We start from the raw sequence: 25,242 nt of genomic DNA, 5'->3' as shown, positions 1-25,242 counted from the left end.
TCATTTCTTAGGAGCATAAGAAGTACTGTGTTAGATCAGATCCAGGTCTAGCAATTTCAGCATTTTGCAGTGTTCCTGGCACAATCAGCAAAATCAAGTGCTAATTGCCCAATGATAGTACAGCATCCAGTAATCTGTGCATAACCAGAGAATTCCCAAAGAAAGTGAAGTCCGTGATTTAGAGACATTCCCTTATATGGGCCACAACTGGCTCTTTCCCCCCCAAGTCGGAATGAAGAGACGGATACAATTAAATTGGTGAAAATATGGGCCACTTTTATTAAAATAACTAGCAACGGCAAGGGCAACCGAACTGCGGCCAGGTCAGGGCCAGGGGTCTCCTCAGACCGCTCCCCTGCCTTTTTCAGCGGGTGAGAGACCCGGCCCCCCAGCCGGAGCTGTGAGCCACAGCTCCCGTTAGGCAGACCCAGCAGGGAGGCTCGCACCGGAGGGCCATAAACCCCATAGAACCTGCCCTAAAAAGTGTCCCGACCTCTACAGAGGGGATGGTCGGCATCTCTCGGAAAAGGGTAACGTGCTGGGCCTGCCTAACGGGAGCTGTGGCTCACAGCTCTGGCTGGGGGGCTGGGTCTCTCACCCGCGAAAGGCACCCATCCAATCGAGTCTCCAGGACAGTCTGCATTCACAAACCTCGAGCCACACCCAAGGTTGATCCTGACAGACCCCTAACTCCCCAAAAGGGGGAGGCTAACCGGTCCTCCCCAGGCCACATGGTGCCATAAACCCCCAGGCACTGCGCCACACCAAGCGCGGAATCATGGCCGACCAAACTATAATGGTACCAGGCCATCTGTTCCTTATGTACCTGAAATCGTCTCGGGCCTGTAAGGTCAATGCCTTGCCCTTAATCAGCCCGAGATCATTCCCTCCCAGGTGAAAAATCAATACCTGTGGAGGAGGGCCCCCAGACCCATGAAACAAAAGAGGGAGCAAGCCAGGCCACTGAAGACCCCGGTGCCCCCTCCATTCTATCATGACACGTTTGCTGAGCCCCAGCTGAGAGCCAACAGCAGTTCTCCGAGCTTGATGTGCCGCCCAAAACACATAACTGTGCCCGCAGATGAGAACTCTGCTCCTCCGGCCAGGAACAACAGCATCTAAAAGGAAGAAACAGACAAGTTAGACAACCCAAACCTCAAAATACCCCAGCTCCTAACCAAAACTTGTTAGCGGAGCAAAGGGCAAATATAACCTTTGTAAGCCTGAGAACGCCAACAGCCCAGGCGTTGAATGGACGAAGTAGGATAACCCAAGGCAGCAGCCGTAGAGGCTGCACCGATTCTGAAGGAATGGGTACCAAACCTCAATCCAGACAAACCGAACAAGGCTAAAGCCTTTTGACGTCACAGCCCAAAATTGATGCTTTGTCAATGGACTGCCCCCAGCGTGACAAAACAGCGATCCCTTTTGGGGAGTTAGGGGTCTGGCAGGATCAACCTTTGGTGTGGCCCGAGGTATAACCAGTCCTCCCCAGGCCGCATGGTGCCATAAACCCCGTAAAACCTGCCACAACTAAGGCCAAGTCTCTACCGCCCTCGGGATGGAGGTTCCCCACCCCTGCTCTATAGTCTACCACAGAGTCTGTTTTGCTTCCACTGCCTGTGCTCCAACTTCCACAAAAGTTATTTGGCTTTGCAGCCAGAGGGCTAGCAGCCCTAGGCCAAACTACATATAAAATATCTTAAAGGGAAAGTTACATACTCTAAAGTCTTGCTTCCTCTGCACATCAGCATATCTCTTTATTTGTAATATACGTCAAACTTTGTACATATAATACTATTTTCTACTGTACAAGTATTTAAGGGGGGGAGTACAAAATAATCTGTAGGTGTTGTCTCTGCCTGTTTAGCAAAACACCCAACAAAACTAGATAGATTCAAGTAGGCAGCCATGTTGGTCTGAAGTAGTAGAACAAAGTAGGAGTCAATTCACCTTTAAGACCAACAAGGTTTTATTCCGAATGTAAGCTTTCGTGTGCTCTGATGAAGTCTCCTCAGGGATTCCTCATCTGATGAAGTGTGCTTAGTGCACATGAAAGCTTACATTCTGAATAAAACTTTGTTGGGCTTAAAGGTGAAACTTGACTCCTACTTTGTTCTACCCAACAAAAGTGTCACGGGAAAAATGGTTGCAATTTGCTGTAAAAGACCCCAACATGAAGCTGTCTTATACAAGGACAGCCCCTCCATCCATCTATCTCTGAGCTGCTTACTGTAACTGGCAGCAGCTCTCGAAGCCCTCAGGCTGAGGAAGTTCTTTACTATCATCTGTTACCTGAGAGCCTTCAACTGCAGATGACAGGAATGGGATGGGGTGTTCTATATGCATAGGGTATCCTTTGCTATAGGCTCTGACTCTTCCATCATGTCACACACTTCTCCCTAACACTTTCCTTTTTGTTCTAGTTCCTATGTAGCAATGAAAAAAGGCTTGACCTTGAACTGCAAGTGCAAAGCATGTGTTCTATCAACTGAGCCACAACCCCCATCCAAAAAGAAATACCAGCCCTACACTTGCTGGTGATCCTTTTGAAGAGGTTAATCCGTCTTTCTCTTCCATTTCTTTTAAAAAAGGATGTGGACATTGCATATCTAAGTAAAATACAGTTGGAAGCTAATGTGGAAGCCCTGCAGAGCCAAATTGCCTTCTTCAAGGAAGTACTTGAACAGGTGAGCAGTTGCCATAGATGGGGCTCAGTGTCAGAACTTAAGAACTTCAAACGGATCCCATACTTGGTTTCAAAGTTAGGATTTTATTAGAGAGAACTAAGTACTGGAAGAGACGAGATAACAGTGATGGCAAGGGCCAACACTGGTACAGTTTTATACACTAAAGAAAACACATCACAAAGCCACAATTCACACCAGTGCAAGCACATCTGTCTTCCCACCATCCACTATCAGTAAGGAGGTTACCTCCTTGTTCTGAAGGCCACACGGCTTGGCTTCAAAGGGCACCAGTGTGAGAATGTGCAGAGACACACCATAATTCATTCTACAGCCCTAAATATTTTGGATACCAGTAGGGCAAGGTTAATTGCTACATAGACACTCGGGGTTATTAAGAGGTTACAACATGGAGTCAGTTTGGTTCAGTTACAATCTGAGCATGAGCAATACTGGAAGTACAAGGCAGGTACTGGTTACATTACAGTGAAGCCTCAGCAATAGTTACAAGTTCTGACATACTGCCCCCCCTAAGCGCCCCCCCCACGGGGAATCAACTTGGGCTTGTGTGGGTACAGTAGGTGAAACTTTTTCAGCAGTTGCGGAGCGGATACATCCTGTGACTTGACCCACTCGTCACAGCTCGGAGGGAAGTGTTTCCATCTGATCAAGTAATACAACTGGCCCCTTTTTACTCTGGAATCCAGAATTTCCTGGACCTCATGGTGACTCTGACCCCTCACTGTCGTCGGAGGGGGCGGCGGGGCCCTGGGATGGAAGGACGTAGCACCAGGGTCTTTCCGAAGAAGGCTGCAATGAAAAACAGGATGGATCTTACTTAGAGACTTGGGCAGGTCGAGTTCTACGGTTACCTTATTTATGACCCTTTTGATTTTAAAGGGCCCCAGGAACTTTAGAGCAAGCTTGCGGCATGTTTGTGGGAGGGGGAGGTTCTTTGTAGATAAAAAAACCGTATCCCCCACTCTCAATTCCCACTCGGGGGAATGTTTCTTGTCGAACTGCTTTTTGTATGCTTTTTTCGCTTCCTCCAGATTTTCCTGAATACCCTTCCAGCCTTCACGAAGGCCCTCCCACCATTGTTGGCAAGAGGTGGGCTCGGATGGGCTGGCGGGGAGGGCGAGCGTGGGAAACGGCTTGCCCTCGTAGCCGTTAATGATTTGGAAGGGAGAAGTTTTGGTAGAGCTGTGGAGGCTGTTGTTATAGCCATATTCAGCGAAGGGGAGGAGGTCCACCCAGTTGGACTGCTGGAAGTTAATAAAACACCGGAGATATTGTTCCAGAAGGCCATTGACCCTCTCAGTCTGTCCGTCCGACTGGGGGTGGTAGGCGGAGCTGAGACCCTGTTCAATGCCCGCAAGTTTGCAGAACTCCCGCCAGAAGTTGGCAACGAACTGCGTTCCGCGGTCACTAATGACCTTGTCGGGGAACGAGTGTAGGCGTACAATGTGAGTGAAAAAGAGTTGAGCGAGCTTTTTTGCTGTGGGGAGTTGCTTACAGGGGATGAAGTGGGCTTGTTTGGAAAAAGTGTCGACTACCACGAGAATGACCGTTTTTCCCTGTGAGGGGGGAAGCTCAACAATGAAATCCATGGAGACTACTGACCAAGGCCGGCTGGCCGTGGGGAGGGGGACTAGGTGGCCGGGGGGTTTACCCCCCCTTCGTTTTGCCATGAGGCAAGTAGGGCAGGCGAGAACGAATTCGGAGACGTCTTTTTTGATTTTTGGCCACCAAAACTGTCGGGTGAGTAAGTTGAGCGTTTTGACATAGCCGAAATGGCCTGCTAGGCGACTAGAATGGCAGCGTTCGAGGACTTCTTTTCTGAGGGGGCCGGGCACATAGATTTTGTCATTGTGCAACCAGAGACCGTTTTCAGTCTTAGTCAGGTTAGGTGGACGGTCAGTTTCTAGGCTTGACTCAGTGAGAAATCGGGGCAGGAGGTCTTTGTCTGGAGGGTTGGTTAGTTTCCCCGAGCGGGTGGTGACTCCGCCCGAAATGGCTGAAGGGGGAATGAGTGAATCTACAATTTCCTCTCGGAGGCTGTCGTGCTGGGGCATGCGAGAGAGGGCGTCAGCCAAAAAATTTTTTGAACCTGGGATGTGTTTCAACACGAAGTCAAATTTTGCGAAAAAGCCCGCCCACCGGATTTGTTTTGCAGTCATTTTGCGGCGCCCGGTGAGGGCCTCGAGGTTTTTGTGATCGGTCCAAATTTCAAAAGGTACCCTTGCTCCTTCAAGCCAGGAGCGCCAGGTTTTAAGGGCAAACATGACTGCAAACGCTTCCTTGTCCCAGACCGACCAATTTCTTTGTTCGTTAGAAAATTTTCTAGAAATGTAGGCACATGGACGCAGCACCCCGTTCTCCCCCTTTTGCATCAATATGGCTCCGATTGCGGCGTCGGAGGCGTCGCATTGAACCACGAAGGGTTTCAACTCGTCAGGATGTGCTAACACGGGTTCTGAGGTGAAGAGGCGCTTTAATTCGGTGAAAGCCTTTTGGCAGTCTGGCGTCCACGTTAAGCGTGCGCCTGGCTTTTTCGCCTCTTGCCCTTGGTTTTTAGGAGTTCCGTTAGGGGAAGCATGACTGTGGCGAACCCTTTGATGAATTCGCGATAGAAATTTGCGAATCCGATGAAACTTTGGAGCTGTTTGCGGGTTCTGGGGGGTTCCCAATCTAGCACCGCTTGGACCTTTGCGGGGTCCATTGACAGTCCCTCCCCCGACACTCGGAAACCCAAATAGTCAAGCTCAGTTTTGTGAAATTCACACTTTGACAACTTGGCGTACAATTTGTGTTTACAGAGGGTGCTTAACACTTTCCTGACTAGTGGCACATGAGATTTGAGATCTTGTGAATAGATAATGATGTCATCAAGGTACACCACCACCCCCTTAAAGAGGAAGTCACGTAGCACTTCATTGATAAAGTTCATGAATACCCCGGGGGCCCCTTGTAGTCCGAAGGGCATGACTAGGTACTCGAATTGCCCTAGAGGGGTGTTGAAAGCCGTTTTCCACTCATCTCCCTCTTTGATGCGGACGCGGAAGTACGCGTCTCGAAGGTCGAGTTTGGTGAATATCTTTCCTTTCGCTACAGTGTTCAACAAGTCTTTTATCAACGGGATCGGGTATGCGTTGGACATTGAAATCCCGTTTATCGCACGAAAATCTGTGCAAAGTCTAAGCGTCCCGTCCTTCTTCTTTCGGAAGAGGACGGGGGCGGCGTGGGGGGCTGTGGCCGGTCGTATGAACCCCCGCTTAAGGTTTTTGTCCAAAAACTTTCGGAGCTCCGCTTTCTCCGCCCAACCCATGGAGTATAGTTTCGCCTTGGGGAGCTGCTGCCCCGGGATCAATTCGATGGCGCAATCCGTGGGGCGATGGGGTGGTAGCTCATCTGCTTCCTTCTCGCTAAAAGCTAGCCTTAAGTCCCGATATTCCTTGGGAATCGAAGCGACTTCCTCGAGTGTGAGGCAAGCCCGTTCGTTTTGGGGGGGGGCGTGCGGCCCCCATTCGGGGCGCCAGTGGTGGTGTTCGCACCTCCAGTCGGGGAATCGAACGATCTGTTCCGCCCACCTTATGTCGGGTTGGTGGCGGGCGAGCCAAGCCGAGCCCACCACCACATCGAAAGAGCAAGAGGGGGCGATTACAAAAGTTTCAATCCCCCAGTGCTCTTCGGTTCCTACCGGGACCGCTTGGGTCTCAAGAGTACACGGTTCCCCCCTCATGGGTCCCCCGTCCATCTGTTGAAATTGCATCGGTTGCGGTAGAGGCGAGGTGGCTAATCCCAGTGCCTCTACCAAGCGGGGGGTAATTAGGTCTCTGTTACACCCTGAGTCGATTAATGCTCGGGCGTGCATGAACCGCTTTAAGTTCGGATTAAGGAGGGTGACTGCCATAAACAATAAACCCCCAGTGGCTCTCACCGTGAGGAGTGCCGGCTGTTGTTGGACCTGCTTTGCGGCACCCATTAAAGCAGGTCGCTGTCGTTTCCCGCCGACTCTGTGTCGTCCGACTCTTCGGTTGACTCCTCCACGGCCGTCAGGTCGGTGGTAAAATCCTCGTCAGTCGCCAAGGAAGTGGCGACGGAGCCCCGGCTGGGCTCCTTCGAGCGGCTACTCTTTTTCTTCTTCGGCCCCGAGGCGGCAGGTTTCACCGAGGGTGGTGTTGCTCCTGCTTTGACGGGGCAGTTGGCGGCGAGATGATCCGGGTCTCCACATCTAAAGCATTTGTGCGCGGCGGCGGGGGTCGAGGTCGCTGGGGTCTTTCTTCCTTCCGCTTTAGTCGGAGTGTGTTTGGCCCCCTTCTTCCCTAACTGCTGCCGGCGCATCCCCACATGTTGGAGGTTGGTTTCCACCTCCCCAGCCAGTTGGATCCATCCGACCAGGGTGTCGGGTCTCCCTTGGCTGTAGCAGCGGTCGAGGATGTTCGGGTTCAAACCATTGCGGAACGCGGTGTACTTCATGACTTCGTTCCAACCTCGGGCCGCCGCGCAATATCCCAGGAACTCAGTAGCATACTCGCGAGTAGTGCGGTTGCCTTGCTCGATGCGCTGGAGGGCGGCGATGGCTTTCTCCTCTCGAAGGGGATCGCCGTACTGGCGGAGCATCGCGTGCAGGAAACCGGCGACTGTTGCTAGCTCGGGCTTCCTTCCCGTGTAGAGCCCCACGTACCACTTGCGGGCCGGGCCCCTCAGACGGGAGGAAATATGGTTTACTCGGCTGGCCTCTGTTGGGTAGTCGGCACCTTAATGGGTGAAGAACGTGTCGCATTGTATCGTGAAATACTCCACGTCGTCTGCATTCCCGTCGAATGTAATCTTCAATTCCCTGCCCCTGCCGTCGCCCCCTCCCGGAGCCGCCGGGCCAGGGATCACCGGGGGTCCCCCCGGGAGCGGGGCCTGGGGTACTGCCGGCGGCGGCACCGGGCCCGGCGGGGCAGGCAGCACCGGGGCGGGTGGCGCCGGCTGCACCGGAACGGGTGGTGCCGGTGGCGCCGGGGCAGGCGGTGCGGGTGGCGGCGGAGCCGGCGGAGCCGGGGCGGGTGCCACCGGTGGTGCTGGGGCCGGCGGGGCCGGTGGAGCCGCGGGCGGTAGCCCCAGCGGTAGACCTCCTCCTACCGGCGGAACCCCCAGGACCGCCGTTTGCAGGGTTCGAAGCTGGTCGTAGATCGCGCCCAGGTTCTGCTGCATGTCCTCCGCCATCGATACGCGAGACCTGTGCACGTCGTCGTGAATCTCCCGCACCCAGTCGAATAAGTCGTTGCGGAGGGTTCGGATCGGGTCGTCCCCACCTCGCGCCCCGGGACCTTCTCCTAGGTCCTCGTCGTCGTCTCCGGTTCCTCCCTCGCCCAACATGCTCCGGTAGCGCTGTTCCGCGGCGTCGATCGCGGCCGTGGACTTCCGCGGGCTCCAGGGTCGTGGGGCAGGGAACGCGTCGACCGAGAAAGGCGCCGGGACCTTAATTTTGCGCCGGACCCCCGTCACCTTCGGGTCGAGCGGCGGATCGTCCGTAGGGGTGGTGGGCTCTCCGCTGTCTGGAACTTTTGCCGCCATCGGACCAGGTTTCCAGTTCAGATAAGCCACGAAACAATGGGATCACTGTTATAATGTCAGAACTTAAGAACTTCAAACGGATCCCATACTTGGTTTCAAAGTTAGGATTTTATTAGAGAGAACTAAGTACTGGAAGAGACGAGATAACAGTGATGGCAAGGGCCAACACTGGTACAGTTTTATACACTAAAGAAAACACATCACAAAGCCACAATTCACACCAGTGCAAGCACATCTGTCTTCCCACCATCCACTATCAGTAAGGAGGTTACCTCCTTGTTCTGAAGGCCACACGGCTTGGCTTCAAAGGGCACCAGTGTGAGAATGTGCAGAGACACACCATAATTCATTCTACAGCCCTAAATATTTTGGATACCAGTAGGGCAAGGTTAATTGCTACATAGACACTCGGGGTTATTAAGAGGTTACAACATGGAGTCAGTTTGGTTCAGTTACAATCTGAGCATGAGCAATACTGGAAGTACAAGGCAGGTACTGGTTACATTACAGTGAAGCCTCAGCAATAGTTACAAGTTCTGACACTCAGTTGGACAGCACCTAATGATGCCAATCAGACCTGGGAATCCCCCAGAATTATGGCTCATCTCTGTACCCCAGAGATCAGTTTCCCTGGGGAAAAAGGAGGGTGAAAATTGTGGTGTACTCCATTGAGGTCCTTGTCCTCCCAGGCTCCATCCCCAAATCTCCTGGAGTTTCCCAAGCTAGATCTGGCAACCCTACCCCCCCCGTCCCCTGACAGAAGCGGAAGCAGATCAATGGCAGCTGGGCAGTGCACAGCCTCCCTGTGTGTTGCTGTGTGTGCCGTCCCCACTCTCCAGTTTTGCATGTGGAGGCAGTGGTGATGGTGAGGATGGCAGCAGGTGCATGGAGGAGGCCAGGCAGTGCACGGTCTCTTCTGGGCTCCCAGGGGCCTCTCCTCCCGGGTGATATCAAGGCAAGAGTGGGCCCAATCCAGTGCCCTCCCCAGCTCGTGCCCTAGGCAGCCACCTAGGGCTGCTTAGTGAACAAGCCACCTCTGAGCAGGTCCCTGCCCTAAATGTTCTAACTGTAGATAGTGGGAACAGAAATGGAGGAGGGAGGAAAGGATGGGACAAAAGTCATTGAAAATGTATTCTGGGTCTTGATCAAAGGCTAATATTGGGTGTTTTTACATTCAGTTTTGATCCAGAGTTATTGAGTATTCAAATTGCATGCCACTGTTCCGCTTTAATTATTTCCTTTTTACATTTCTGGATTTGCTGTGCTCATTTTGCGGAGCTAAACTTCTGCATTGCAGCTCATGCACAGACTGCTGATGTCAGTTACAGGAACTGCAGATATATGGTTCTGAGACATCACATTTTATCCTGAAGCCTGATTGCTACATTCTGCAGATCTTTCCAATGTTCAGTTTCTTTATTATTCTATGATGTGGATTATTGTGAACAAACATTAAACTTTGTGAGATACATCCAAGTGAGTATGATACAGTATGAGCTGTATGCAGCCAGAATACAGGGATGTATACAATTGCTTAGAAATCATCACTATACAAATGTAAATTGAGCCAAGTAACAAGATGAGGCAAGCAATGAGATGTAAAAATTCCAAGTGCTGTCAATTCTCATGCAAATTGGTGGCACTTTGTGGCTTTCAAAGTGACAGGGAGTGGGGTCTAAAAATACAGAGGAAAATTTCTACAACCATTCATTTGATACGCCTCTTGAGAAATGTCCAGATCAAAACGAGTTTCAAGAAAAACAAGGCAACAGCGAAGTCGGCACCCATTTCGCCTAAACAAATGTAGATGTTTCGGGAAGCAATGATGCAAGACAGTTGTGAGCACATTCTGTAGTGTAAAGGTGAGTTTCCAATGTGGAGATAGAGAGCAACAAACTGTCAGTGTAAAACACCCATTATGTCAATGATCAAGGCCAAAAGCAGGGTTGGCTGAAGGTATCTTGTCACCCCAGGCAGCTCCACGCAGTACAGACTATGCAGATCTGCCATTCCAGAAGGAAGGTGAACCAACTTCTTTTATGTCTAAACATATTTTAAAAAGGAAAAGGGATGAGTTTTACTTATTGCCTATTTAAATACTGGGTCGGGCAGAGTTTGGAGAGGGAGCACTGCAGGGTAGGGAAATGGATGTCTGTAGTTTGGATATCAATTGTAATTCTGGAAGAACTCCAGGCCCCATCTGGAAATCTTTTGAAGCAAACTGTGTTGGTAGGCTAGACCAAGAATCCAGACTGAAGTCGAAATCATAAGAGAACATAAGAACATAAGAGAAGCCATGTTGGATCAGGCCAACGGCCCATCAAGTCCAACACTCTGTGTCACACAGTGGCAAAAAATGTTATATACACACATACACTGTGGCTAATAGCCACTGATGGACCTGTGCTCCATACACTGTGGCTAATAGCCACTGATGGACCTGTGCTCCATACACTGTGGCTAATAGCCACTGATGGACCTGTGCTCCATATTTTTATCTAAACCCCTCTTGAAGGTGGCTATACTTGTGGCCGCCACCACCTCCTGTGGCAGTGAATTCCACATGTTAATCACCCTTTGGGTGAAGAAGTACTTCCTTTTATCCGTCTTAACCTGTCTGCTCAGCAATTTCATCGAATGCCCACGAGTTCTTGTATTGTGAGAAAGGGAGAAAAGTACTTCTTTCTCTACTTTCTCCATTCCATGCATTATCTTGTAAACCTCTATCATGTCACCCCGCAGTCGACGTTTCTCCAAGCTAAAGAGTCCCAAGTGTTTCAACCTTTCTTCATAGGGAAAGTGCTCCAGCCCTTTAATCATTCTAGTTGCCCTTCTCTGCACCTTCTCTAAAGCTATAATATCCTTTTTGAGGTGCGGCGACCAGAACTGCACACAGTACTCCAAATGAGACCGCACCATCGATTTATACAGGGGCATTATGATACTGGCTGATTTGTTTTCAATTCCCTTCCTAATAATTCCCAGCATGGCATTGGCCTTTTTTATTGCAAACGCACACTGTCTTGACACTTTCAGTGAGTTATCTATCATGACCCCAAGATCTCTCTCTTGATCAGTCTCTGCCAGTTCACACCCCATCAACTTGTATTTGTAGCTGGGATTCTTAGCCCCAATGTGCATTACTTTGCACTTGGCCACATTGAACCGCATCTGCCACGTTGACGCCCACTCACCCAGCCTCAACAGATCCCTTTGGAGTTCCTCACAATCCTCTCTGGTTCTCACCACCCTGAACAATTTAGTGTCATCCGCAAACTTGGCCACTTCACTGCTCACTCCGAACTCTAAATCATTTATGAACAAGTTAAAAAGCATGGGACCCAGTACCGAGCCCTGCGGCACCCCACTGCTTACCGTCCTCCACTGCGAAGGCTGCCCATTTATACTCACTCTCTGCTTCCTATTACTCAGCCAGTTTTTGATCCACAAGAGGACCTGTCCTTTTACTCCATGAACAAGAGGACCTGTCCTTTTACTCCATGATCACACAATGTGTTTAAGTAAAATGGACTAAGGTCTTCTCTCTCAAGTGTTAGCCCCCCCTTTTTTTCTTTTTACTTACAAGTAGTTTCATACATGGGGTTCATTTAATAATTTCACCCTTGACCTCTGTCACCTCAGTCTGCTGCATATGTGAACCAGGTCACAGTTTGTGTTAGAGGAGGACTGTGCAATGCCCTCATCTTCAGTTGTGGCCTTAGGAAGTAGGTCTCATGCCAGTAGGCAGATTTCCCATGAAAATCTGGTGCTCAGAGCGACAGCTGTTGGTTTGCCTATGAACTCATGCCTAGTTCCATAAATTTAAAGGACTTTAACGGCAAATAAGACAAATTCATAAAGGATAGGTCCATCAATGGCTACTAGCCATGAACACTAAAGGAACCCCTGCATCCAGAAGCAGTAGAACTCTGAATACCAGCACTAGGAGGCAACATCAGAGGAATGGCTTGACCTCTGCCTTGGTTTGTTGGTGCCACAGGGCAACTGGTTAGGCAGCATCCTGTGTGAAACAGGATGTTGAATTACTTGGACCACAGTTTTGATCTATTCAGGCACCTCTTACATTCTAATGATTTTGGTGAGATTCCTATGACCTGAGTGTAGATACTTGGACATTTCATAGCATAGAAATCTCATTTTAAATTGCTGGGTGTAGATGTACATGTATAGCAGAAGTCTGGGCTATTTCTCCATCTCAGCTCTTCTTTTATGGCATATTGAGCTAAATGCAATGTCTTTTGCAGGAGCTATACCAGATGCAGTCAATTGCACAGCATGCTTCTGTCATTGTCTCGATGGAGAACAACAGAGAACTGAATGCCGACCACATTATAGCAGAATATGAACGCCAATATCACCAACTCGTCCAGGAAGCCAAAGCTAAGGCAAAGGCTGAGCTTCAGCAAAAGGTGAGCTTTCAAAAGAAATAACAACAGCATCTGGTTTAAATGCTACATGTAGCACATTCTCAGTTGATGGTGAGATATTGTGGTTAGGGTACTTGCCATGTATGTTGATTGCTGCAGAGAGTAATGTGTATTGCATGGTGTAAAGGATTTTTAAAAAGAATTCCATCATTGTGCACTTCTCCCTTCCTCTCTCTAGGAGCTCTGCCATTTCTTATTCCATGAATTTTTGCTAACTTTTTAGCAAATTTTTAGAAAATTTATCCCAAACCAATCCTTTGAAGGTGAACCATAGCCCTGCAGAAGGCTAGAGTGTCTCCAGTCTTTTGGAGGGTTTGAAATCAGAACAGAATGGTTGGGCAGATATATGAGATCAATGTTCCCTATGCACATAATCCAAATGTTCAAAATGCCATGGGCAAAAAAAAATTACATCAAATCATCACAAAGTTCTTGAGGTGAATTCTCATACTGGCCAACTACTAACTCAACATGCCAAAACTGCATGTAGTAATTGCTGCAGGCAAATATGTCAACTTGAGAAAAGCATGCTCCATGTGGTAAGCATTATGTTTAGACCACAACTTGTCAGGATTGCTTTTTGGAATTATATTCTCTGTGTTGTGACATTTTTCTTCAGCCAAGAAAGAGATCCTCGTGGCAACTGAATCATTTGAATCATTTGCCCTGAGAGTAAACATTTTGAAAGAAGGTAGTTAGATATTATTCTTACTGTGTGATAAGCAGTCAGGTAATGACTATATGTGACCTTCAGACAATCAAAACACTTGGAAGGCTTCTCTTGTTGAGATGATTCTGGTCTTTCATAGCAGACCATTCACTAAAAGTTGTACTGTGAACTGCTGAATCATCTCTTTGATGGATGACATGGGGATGTCCAAGGTTCTGTATTATCTCTAATGTTGTTTAATATCTATGTGAGTCCCCCTTAATGAGATTGTCCAAAATTTTTGGAGCACATTGTCATCAATAGGCTAATGTCATCCATCTATATATTCCTTGGAATAAGCCACCAACTGTGACTTTCTCTGTTCTGGCCCAGTGTCCGAATGCAAAGGTCAAGTGGCTGTGAAGAAACAAACAGAAGCTGAATTCAGATAAGATGGAGATGGTCCTAGATAAAGGACCATTGCCTTAAATGAGATTGTTCTTTCTACCATCTATGGTGTGCAATTTTTGTTGCAAGACTCTGTTGCAAGGGGGTTGGGAGTCTTGTTAGATCCTAGTCTCTTGCTGAAGAAACAGATGTCCATGAAAGCAAAAGGTGCTTTTTTCCAGCTTCATTTAGTTTGGAAGTTGGTTCCTTATTTGCTTGTGCCTAATTTGACAATGGTGATCCATGTTTCATTGCCTTTGAGGCTAGATTACTATATAATGTCCTAGACACAGTGCCCCTTGAAGACTGTCCAGAAATTTCAGCTGGTGCAAAATAAAGTTACTAACTTCTTATTAGGGGCTAGCTGGCGGGACCATGTTATTCTGAGGTCCCTTGACTGGCTGCCTATTTGTTTCTTGGTTCAACTCAAGGTGCTGTTGCTCACCTTTAAAGCCTTTCATGGACTGAAGGATTGCCTGTCCTTGAAAGTTCCCAAGTGATAGCTTAGCTTTGTTCTTCCCAGCAAGGTCTAGTTTTAGGGTGCCCTTTGTCCCAGGATGTTCTGCATTGGCTCAGCCTCATGACTTCTCAGTAACTGCCCCATGCTTATGGAGTAGTTTCCCAAAAGACATCAGAGGGGCTGCAGCCTTCCTGTAAAAGAGAATTATATTGCTGAGTTTTAGGGGCAGCTTGAGCATGGACAAAAGGAAATATCCTGCTCATGGGGGAATAGGCATATTTTTAAATGGGTGTCTTAATGTGGTTTTAATGTATTGTTTTTATATTGGTTTTGTATTGTTGTTATCCACCTTGAGTCCTGACTTGCTCAGGAGAAAGGTGGGCATGCAAATGTTTTCAATCAATCAATCAATCAGAATGAAGACCTGAAAGATAATGTGGGATGTCAGGGAGATGCTCTGCATGATGCCAAGCAAGAAAGCAATCAGCTGCTCCATCAGATCCAGAGAGTTCGGCCTGAGATCTATTATTTGAAGAAGCAGGTATGGAACATGAAGACACAAAGCTGCTTTATAGTGAATCAAACCTTTTATAAGATCAATATTGTATATTCAAATTGGCAGCAGCTCTCCAGGGTCTTAAAGCCAAGTTACACATTATAGGCAGGCACAGGATACCCTAGGGTTCCCAAATCCCCCGCTAGGCCTGGAGACCCCCGATTTGGAGCCTCCTCCCCCCGCTGGCCATAAAAGGGAAAGCGGGGGGAGGGGAGGGGGGAGAACGGCAGCCCTTCCCACCCAGCCCCGATCGCAGCAGCCAGAGCTCTTCCGTTTTCTTAGGCTGCTTCCCGCCCCCAGTCAGCTGGCCGGTGAAGGGAGGGGAGCCCAGCCACGCCCCCAAAGGACCGTGTGCCTTTGCACCTCCAGAGGTGAGTGACTTCTTTCCCCTGCATCAGATTTGCCAGAAACGGGGGGGGGGGGGGGTGGAGAGGGAAACATCTTCTCATAGGGTATAATGGGGAATTGATCTGGAGGTTTCGGGGGCTCTGGGGGAGCTGTTTTTTGAGGTAGAGGCACCAAATTTTCAATATAGTATCTAGTGCCTCTCCCCAAAGTATCCCCCAAATTTCAAAACGATTGGACCAGGGGGTCCAATTCTATGAGCCCCAAAAGAAGGTGCCCTTATCCTTCATTATTTCCTATGGAAGGAAGACATTTAAAAAGGTGTGCTGCCCCTTTAAATGTGATGGCCAGAACTCTCTTGGAGTTCAATTATGCTTGTCACACCCTTGTTCCTGGCTCCGCCCCAATGTCTCCTGGCTCCACCCCCAAAGTCTCCTGGCTCCACCCCCAAAGTCCCCAGATATTTCTTGAATTGGACTTGGCAACCCTAGGATACCCTATGGCTACTGACAGGCCCCAGATTCAGTGGGAGCTCACAGAAGTGCAGCTCCTGAACCTTTCTGAGAGTTCCACCTCCTCCTTCTGAGAGTTCCACCTCCTTGTCCATTGAATAGTAGGTACAGCTGCATAACAATCCCTGGATGAGCTCCATCACCTATTTCTCTACAAAATGCTGGCTACTGATGCTATTTTAGATGAGAATTTAGAAGCTTTAAAATTGCCTCATGGGCCCACCATATGGTGGCATCCTGGGATGTTGTTTCCCAGGCTTTTTCAAGTGCTGACACATGCCCCCTCCCAACTATTTTGGCACTTAATAGGCATGAGGCAACAAGATCCCATGATGCTGCCATGCCATGGGACTGGGCCCTCGTGGCAATTTTAAAACTGCTAAATTCTCATCTAAAATGGCATTGCAGCCATGGGTTGTCCCATTTCTGTCTGTTCCTACCTGTTATTTTGATTCTTAGGAAGAATTCTTTCACATCTCCTACTACCTGATCCTTTTAACTGATGTAGGGGATTGAATTTGGGACCTTCTGCATACCAAGCAGTTGCTCTACCACTGAGCCACAGCCCTCTTCAATATCTGTACATGTAGAGCAGTAACTCTTCAGAAAGGGTGATCAGTTGTGTTGGAAGCCTCTGGAGGGAAAGATAGATGAGGAATAATGAGGAACACAACTTGTAGCCAGAACTGTTCTTGTTGGACCTTGGAAGAATTTTCTAAGATCCTTGCTATAGGCTATGGATATTGTATGAAAAGCAGACACGTGTAAATCTGGCTCTGAACTTTTCTGATTCTGAACTTTTCACATGATATGTAGCCAGGATCTTACTGTAGCTATGGGGTAGTGCAGAAGAGACTACAAGAAGAATATGGCTAAACCTTCGCACCAAGATATCTTTAGCATCAAGTCAGGAGAGTATATAGGTGGCATGATTAGTTGAGATGGTCTTGAGCGTGCAAGGCAGAAACAGTAGCTGGACAATTTAATAAGGTGTCATTGAACTCTAAATCTATTGGAGATGAGGTTTCACCACAAAAACTGCTTCAAGGAAGACTTCAGCTGCCAATTAAAGCACTGAATATGGCTCCATTATTCTATGGATTAATCGTTCAGATTAGATTGACATTCTTTCCACCATAACTGATCCTGTCATTGACCTGGTTTCAAGGACAACCTCTGTGATGTCACTCTCATAGGGTGGCTAAACCTCCCTCTAGTGGGGCTCTTGACCACTCCATGACATGGTAATCCTTTGCATAATTTACAGTTCATGTACCTAGCTGGTTGATCCAGCAAAGATTACAAATCCTTCCAGTATTCTTGGGGTTACAGAACCCATGTAAATGAACAATTATGCAAGTCATGAGATTGCCATCTCCTTCATCTTCTATCACTATGTTGGTAGAAGTGGCAAAAAGGGCAATTTGATCCCTTTCCCCTCTCTTTTGGACCCCATGACCCTATAAACCTTTCTGAGGTCAGAATGGACTGCTGGGGAGAGGGGAACATGGGAAATGTCCACAGTCATCAGCATCTTCTGCTGACAGGCTGGTCATCATTAAAAGCACTTGATTAAGTAGCATTGTGCTACTAAAAAATTGGAAGAGAACTTGAACTTCTTTTTTCTTGTGCAGGTTGAAAAGCTACAAGTGGCCATTTGCAAAGCTGAGCAGAGAGGTGAACTTGCCCTTGAAGATGCTCAGAAAAAACTGGACATTCTTACGGTGGTTCTGCAAACAGAGAAGGAAGAGCTGGCTCGAATATTGAAAGAGTTTCAGGGGTTGATGGATATTAAACTGGCCATGGATATGGAAATTAGAGTGTACCAGAAACTTCTGGAAGGAGAGGAAAGCAGGTGCTTAAATGATTTTTAAAAAATCGATTTTATTTGTACATGTGGCTTATAAGATCAGGAGACTCTTAGGTGGTAGAAACTGGTACAGATCTATCGACTATGTGCGCTTTGCACTAGATAAGGTAAATTTCTGCTCTCAGACAGTCCTAATTCTATGTCAAAAACACTGAACTGTACAATTTATTATCTTGTGATTTAAAAATTTTGGTTAGATGCTTTGAGAAGGTTTTTGACTATGAAAAACAGTGTATAAAGCCTCTTAAATAAATAGAATTTGGTGACTCATAGACATTATACTAACAGAGATTGGCCATAAATTCAGGGATTGGCCAGAAATTATGTACATCATTTAATGTACAATATTTGTGAGTGTCAAGAAGTACCTCATTCTATTAAGTAATTTTAGGCCTTGTTGCAAAACTATCCGGGTTTGTTTTTTGGACCCATTCTCTTCTTTGACCTTGGGGTCCCTTGCCACATTTGCCCATACTTCAGTTGAATTCTATTTGGCCATTGATAACCTATGTGATTTTGGTAATGGCATTGCAGCTACTCCATTTAACACCATGGATGCTTATAAAAAAAATCTCATGGGCCATTTCAAGATATTAAATGGCAGCATGGGTGGAATTCTAGCAGGAGCTCCTTTGCATTTTAGGCCACACACCCCTGATGTAGCCCATCCTCCAAGAGCTTACAAGGCTCTTTTTTTGTAAGCTCTTGGAGGATTGGCTACATCAGGGGTGTGTGGCCTAATATGCAAAGGAGCTCCAGCTAGAATTCCACCCCTGAATGACAGTATGAGCAAAAGAGACTGAAAGTTTTATATTGAGAGCAAGGAAGGAAAACAGCATTAAGAAGCAGCCAAAAGTATAACAAAATGGCATTTAAATTATACAAAGCAATGGAGAAAAGCAGTGTCTCAATGGTAAAGAATATGCTTTTCATACAGAAGGTCCCAGGTTCAGTTCCTAACATTTCCAGTCAAAGGATCTCAGATACAAAGTATTGTAAAAGACCTTTCTCTGCATCAGACTTTGGAGAGTGTTGTCAGTCAGAAATGGTAATACAGAGCTGGACAGATTCATTATAAGGCATATTCCTATGTTCGATTCAGTGTGCATGTTTGTGTGCATCACTGATGTACCCTGTCCCCTTGTCCAGTTGCACTGCACAAACTCCAGAGGGGGCTGTTCAAAGAAATAAATAGAAAATCATCATTGCTAAACCCAAGTGTTTTTATGAGTTTTAACATGGATGTATGGCTAGTGTCAGAAACGTACAACTTGAATTGTTTACATGAAAGATTTCCATGCCACCTCTCCAGGAAAACTGGAGTAAACACAATAAAAAAGATGAACTAGCACAAAATTGTTAAAAATTAACAAACTAGCAAAAATGCAGCCTGGTGACAGGTATTTTTATATTCAGGTGCATTTGCCTCTTAACTTTCAGCCATCTGTTAAATTAATAACACTTTCTTCAAGTTACCTTTAAGCACCTTGTCACGCTCAAGATCATGGTAGCTGGTGGAGGATATTTTTCCACACTAAAGAATAGTTAAGGTTGAGATCTTTGTTGTTATTTGTAGGCCTCCTCGGGTAGGCATAAAGAGAGGGGGCATATAAATTCCCTAATGAAACACACCATGAAAAATCCATCCCAAAACCAAGGGAATTTGAGGAAGGCAGAACTTGGCATGTGACATGGGTGGAGTCTGTAGTACTACCACTTGGGAAGGGGGCATCCACCACCATGGACATCTTGTCCAACTCTAACACTGCTCTAAAAATAAGCTCCTGCTCTTTGGTGGGACAGCATGGTTTAGTGGTTAGAGTGCTGGACTGGGATCCGGGAGACCCAGGTTTGAATCTCCACTCCACATTAGAGTTTGCTGGGAGACCTTGAGCCAGTCACACCCTTTCAGATAACCTACCTCACAGGATTGTTGTGAGGATAAAATGACAGATGGGGGAAAGCACCATATAAAGGTCAGTATCTAAATAAATAAATAAGTGGAGGCTGTAATGTCACAAATAAAAAAGCCAGTTTCTCCAAAATAATATGGGGTGTGTGTGGGTTTGTGAATCAGCAGTGTAGCTGGGCCAGTGTCACCTCAGGTACCCACTGCAACTGCAACCCTAACCTTAACTCTTTGAACCCCACCTGGTCACTGCTGCATTCCTAGAAATAGGAGATTAAAAAGTTGGGACCAAACATGCTTCCAGTTCATCAGAACTAGCAAGGCTAAGGGATGCCATTGCATACAGATGCATATAGGCCAAACTATGCCTTATGTCTTACACGAACAAATTGAACCACAAACTGCATTGAGGGGGAAGGAAAAATGAAAAAGGGGGAGGAGGGGAATCCTCTTGAGGAAGAGCAAGTAGCTCTTGCTACTCATCTGCATGGCTTAGTAAGATGCCTTTCTCTTTCCAATAGGTTATGTGATGGGATTCCAGAGGTTGTAAGTGAGTAACAATTATATTGACCTGTACTGGTGGGAGGAGGGCATTATTACCAGAACAAAATGGGATTTCCTGCCCAGAGGAAAGCTCCTTTATTTCATAGCCTAGATTCTGTAATAGAATATAATAATAAAGCAGGAACCCGCAGGAACTTATAAGTGTGGCCATTGCATCCCGCTTTGCTCCTTCCCCTCTCTCCTTCCCCTGCTCTCACTGTCTGTCTCATTCTTTCTCCTTTCCCCCTTTTCTAATCTCACTCTCTCTGTCCTTCTCTTTCTCCCTTCTCCGGGACTACTGTCACTCTTTCTCTTTGGGTGTCTTTCTCCCCCTACCCCGTGTCTTTCTCTTTCCCCTGTCTCTACTGTCACTCTTCCTTCCTCACTTTATCACTGTCTTTCTTCACTCCCTTCTTCTCCTGTTGCTTGGGACCCAACTGCCTGCCTGCAGTGTCTCCATTTCCTCTTCATGCCACTGCAGCAAGATGAGGATATGGCCAATAAATTGGCAGGAGGTGGGACAGGACTGGTGGGCAGGGCAGCTCCTCTTCTGGCACCAGGGTGGGCAGTGATTCTTTCTCCCCTACACATTGTGCTGCTGCCAGCTCCTCTTCCCCTGCATGCATTGTTAGTGCCTCAGAGACTACTGAGGAGAGGCAGCAATGGCAGGATTGGCATTGTTGCCAGCAGGGCTTTTTTTTGTAACAGGAACTCCTTTGCATATTAGGCCATAACCCTCTTACAGTAGGCCCTGTAATAAGAGCTCTGTAAGCTCTTGAAGGATTGGCTACATGGGGGAGGGGTGGCCTAATATGCAAAGGAGTTCCTGCTACAAAAAAGCCCTGGTTGCCAGCAGTAGTTCTTTTCCCTCTCCTGCCTACAGTGTAACCCCATTGGCTTCCCCATGCACAGTGCTGCTGTTTCACAATCTCAGGGGATGCTAAAGAGAGGCGATGATGGCAGGGCTGGTGTTGGCATCAGTTCTGTGGAAGCATAGAAAGAGGTTCTTTTTGAGTGAGGGATTAGACCCTCTCCACTCTGGGTCAGTTTTTAGAATTTTCTGCAAACCTCCCTTCTCTCCACCTGGCCTCATCTCATGGATTTAAGTATCCACAGGTGGAGCCGGGTTCACTATTAATGTAACTATAGATCATTAGAGGGGTATGGTTCACACATTTGATTCATGTTCTGTTTTGTGATCTACTTGCACTTTTGTAGGACCTGATCTCAGGCTTCTTTGGGGCCAAGGCTCAAAAAATCATTCACCAGCCTGCCTGTGGCGCCCTGGCAGACCTGAGGACATGCCCAGAACACGGTTGTCATCACATCTGGGGTCACAAGTTCCGTCTCCTTTCTTACCTGTAGCTGTGAGGAACAAGAGCATCATAAGTTCTGGAGAGAGCAGTTTTGATGGAAGAACAGCAAGCCACAGTGGAAGTGTTCCTGAAGGAGGAGGAACAGCAGAGAGTGGTGGAACCAGCAGCCAAATAAGCACATCTAGTTCTAGTTTCCATTCAGGCTCCAGTTCCGGCAGCAGCAAAAGCTCTAGCATCTCAGAGGGAGAGGGAGTTTCCACTTACAAACGCAGAAGCTGTCGCATAAAGAAACGTATCAAAACATATGTCAAGATGTTCTTCAACAGCCTGTAGTCTCAGGACATGGCATGCCCGGGGCCCTAAAGATCAGTTACTGCTGTCATTTCCCTATCTCAGCCACAGCAGCCAAACTAGGCTTGCTAGATGATAATCTGGAGTTGTAGTGCTAGAGCAGGGATGGCCAAACTACATATTGGGAGCCACATGTAGCTCCTTCACATGTATTGTGTGGCTCTCAAAGCCCCTACTGCCCCATTGGCCAGCTTGGAGAAGGCATTTGTCTCTTTAAATCACGTATCCAAGCCAAACCAGCTAGCGGCTTGGAGAATGTGTTTAAAGTTTCTTTCTTTCCACCTCTCCTTCCTCCCCCCTCCCCTCCATGCAGTTCTCCAACACTTGATGTTCATGACTTGTGGCTCTCAAGCACCTGACATTTATTCTGTGTGGCTCTTATGTTAAGCAAATGTGACCATCCCTGTGCAAGATCTTTAAACTACCAGTTAAGCAGGAGATGCAGCAGCCTTCACATCTTCTCTTTCCATTCATATAAATGCATGCAGTTGCCTTATACTGGGTCAGATCTTTGGTGTCTTAAGATCAGTTTTGTACACTGACTGGCAGCAGTTCTCCGGGGTCTAAGATAAGAGTATTTCATGCCACCTATCATTGGATCCCTTTAACTAGAGATGCTGAGGACTGAACATGAGACCTTCTGCATGCAAAACTCTTATCAATGACCCATTATCCCTCACCTACCTGAAGGCCCCATCTCCATTCCTTCACCTACTAAGCAATTACTGAGCACCTGCTCATTAATTTCATTGAGTGCCCATGAGTTCTTCTATTGTGAGAAAGGGAGAAAAGTACTTCTTTCTCTACCTTCTCTATCCTATGCATAACTTTGTAAACCTGTATCATGTCACCCTTCAATTGTCATTTCTCCAAGCTAAAGAGCCCTTAACCTTTCTTCAAAGGAAGAGCATTCCACCCTCTTAATTATTTTAAGTTTCCTTTACTGCACCTTTTTCCATGCTATCTTTTTTGAGGTGTGGTGTCCAGAACTGTACACTGTATTCCAAATGAGCCCACACCATAGATTTATACAGGGGCATTATGATACTATTGCAGACATTCTTTAAAAAACTGCAGAGAAATTAAGTAATCTCTCTCTTGGCTTGGCTTCGCGAACGAAGATTTAAGAAGGGTGCAATAGTCCACGTTTGCTGCAGGCTCGCTGGTGGCTGACAAGACCAATGTGGGACAGGCAGGTCCGGCCACAGCGGCTGCAGGGAAAAGTCTGATTTAGGGTTGGTCCTGTAGCAGTGCGATTCTTCCTCAATCTCCTTTTGTCCTCAAGACCAGCTATGCGTGTGTTCTCAAAGGAAGAGACAGCCTGGTGGATGGTGTGCCTCCATGCTTTGCGATCTGAGGCTAGGTCAGACCACTGGTGATGGTTGATGTGACAGGTGCTAAGGGATTTCTTCAAGGAGTCCTTGTACCTCTTCTTTGGTGCCCCTCTATTTCGATGGCCGGTGGAGAGTTCGCCATACAGGCATAGCTTTGTTATATGTCTTGGACAGAAAGCTTAGAAAGGAATCTACAATTTACTCTTTGGGAAAAGGTAATAGATCATTATTCTCTTATGTTGATTTAGGGTTGCTATCAGGAATGCATCAGTGTTTTCATCAGTTCTACTTTGAAATGTTAAAACAGCCATTGTTGTCTTGATCTGCTATTAAATATCAGCTATTATCAAAAGGTTACTTTATGCAACAAAAGTGTGTGCCTACATTTTTTTTTAAGTAGCATACAAAGGAACACATGTAGAAAACCCTGTAGAAGTGTCTGCCTGGACAGTTGTTGGATAACATGCTACAAACCCTAGAGGTAAAAAGTTCCTTGAGCAAAACCGTCAAGGTGACTCACCTCACCCATAAATAATGTGCAGTCCTATTAAATCTGATTGTCAACCAGATTTTGTTGAAGACTGTGGAATCCTGACTTCATAGATCAAGCCTACTTCATTTCCTTTTGATTCTGTAGGCTGACGCTGTTACTCGTTTGGGACTGCCTCCATCTTATTCCACTCATTGACAATTCTTGTCTTTCTCTTACATTATGTTTATGGTATCTCTCCATACTGGGAGTCGGATACTGCAGATCTGCTTCTGCTAGCAGAGGCACTTCCCTGTGGTGAGAGGGTGCTTCCCCAGATACAAGTCACTCTTCTCAGTATCCTGAACCCATGAAGCTCCATTATATTGAGTCAGAACATGGCCCTATTGAGATTAGTAATGTTTTACTCTGACTGGCAGTAGCAATCTGGAAGAGGTCTTTCACATCACCTCCAACCTGATCCTTTTAACTGGAGGGATTGAATTTGGGATTTAGTGCATACAATGCTGATGCTCCGCCACTAAGAACATAAGAACATAAAGAACATAAGAGAAGCCATGTTGGATCAGGCCAACGGCCCATCAAGTCCAACACTCTGTGTCACACAGTGGCAAAAAATGTTATATACACACATACACTGTGGCTAATAGCCACTGGTGGACCTGTGCTCCATACACTGTGGCTAATAGCCACTGATGGACCTGTGCTCCATATTTTTATCTAAACCCCTCTTGAAGGTGGCTATACTTGTGGCCGCCACTGACCCACAATAATCCCTTTGCATCATAGAAGGCCCATTCCACTGGAGCAGGGCCAGCGCATCCATTGAGCCGCAGTAGGCGGCCGCCGGGAGTGCCAAGCTGGGGTGGGGGGGGGGAGGGTGCTGGTTCAGGTCCCCCCACCCCGTGCTTCTAAGCGGACTGAAATAGTCTGCTTAGAAGCAACAGTGAGGTTCCTGGTGTCAGCGTGCGCACTGCTGCTGCCTGCCGTCGCTTTGCCTCTCACGTCACAGATGCAAGAGGCAGAGCAACGGTGGACAGCAGTGGCGCACATGCTGACAGCGGGAGTCTTGCTGCAGCTGCGCTCACCTTTCCCGGTGCTGCTGTTGGGGCGGCGGTGGCACCTTGCCTGGGGTGGGGGCCTTGGGCTGGTGTCCTAGCGCTGCTGCTGCACTGGAGAAAAACACTTCTACTAGCAGAATGGATCTATGGACTCCAACCCATACCCTTTTGCCATTTAGCAATAATTGATATGAAACTGATGCATACATAATATTAAAATTATATTTTAAGAGAAAAATAGTTCAAGGAAATACAATATGGCATGAAAACAAAGATTCAAAGGCAGCTTTCTCACAAGGGAAAAACAAAATCAAAATGGAGATATTTGAATCAAGATCACCAAATTTAGTCTCATCCCTGTTCTTGAAAGCTTGAAGACAACTAGAGAAAACTTTTATATCACTTTGCTCCTGGTTTTTGGAATTGGGGCTATTTTACAAGCATGTTTTTTGTGTGATTCTGGGTCAGGGATGGTTTCAGCATAAGAATATAAGAAAAGCTCTGCTGGATCAGACCAATAGTCCATCTAGTTCAGCATCCTATCTTACACAGTGGCCAACCAGTTCCTCCTCTGGAAGGCAAACAGGCCATTGAGGCTGAGGCCTTACCCTGATGTTGCCTCCTGGCACTGGGATTCAGAGGTTTACCGCCTCTGAATGTGGAGGTTCCCCTCAGTCTCCATGGCTAGTGGCCACT

The 25,242-nt window shown here is 47.2% G+C and overlaps 2 protein-coding genes across 1 annotated transcript in view; both read left to right on the top strand.

The window, feature by feature from the left end:
• Positions 1-17,546, top strand: part of LOC132581804 (keratin, type II cytoskeletal 6B-like) — a 31,411-nt gene extending 13,865 nt beyond the window's left edge. Inside the window, exons 4-7 of the mRNA XM_060253216.1 lie at positions 2,595-2,690; positions 12,521-12,685; positions 14,630-14,800; positions 17,307-17,546. Coding sequence (XP_060109199.1) covers positions 2,595-2,690; positions 12,521-12,685; positions 14,630-14,800; positions 17,307-17,546 — 672 coding nt within the window. The remainder of the gene's footprint in view (positions 1-2,594; positions 2,691-12,520; positions 12,686-14,629; positions 14,801-17,306) is intronic.
• LOC132581760 (keratin, type II cytoskeletal 4-like) overlaps positions 1-25,242 on the top strand; it is a 170,797-nt gene that overhangs the window by 92,701 nt on the left and 52,854 nt on the right.

Source organism: Heteronotia binoei, chromosome 13 (assembly GCF_032191835.1).
Source record: "Heteronotia binoei isolate CCM8104 ecotype False Entrance Well chromosome 13, APGP_CSIRO_Hbin_v1, whole genome shotgun sequence".
NCBI lineage: Eukaryota > Metazoa > Chordata > Lepidosauria > Squamata > Gekkonidae > Heteronotia > Heteronotia binoei.
Note: the sequence above shows the minus strand (reverse complement) of the source record. Positions and strands in the feature narration are given on the sequence as shown.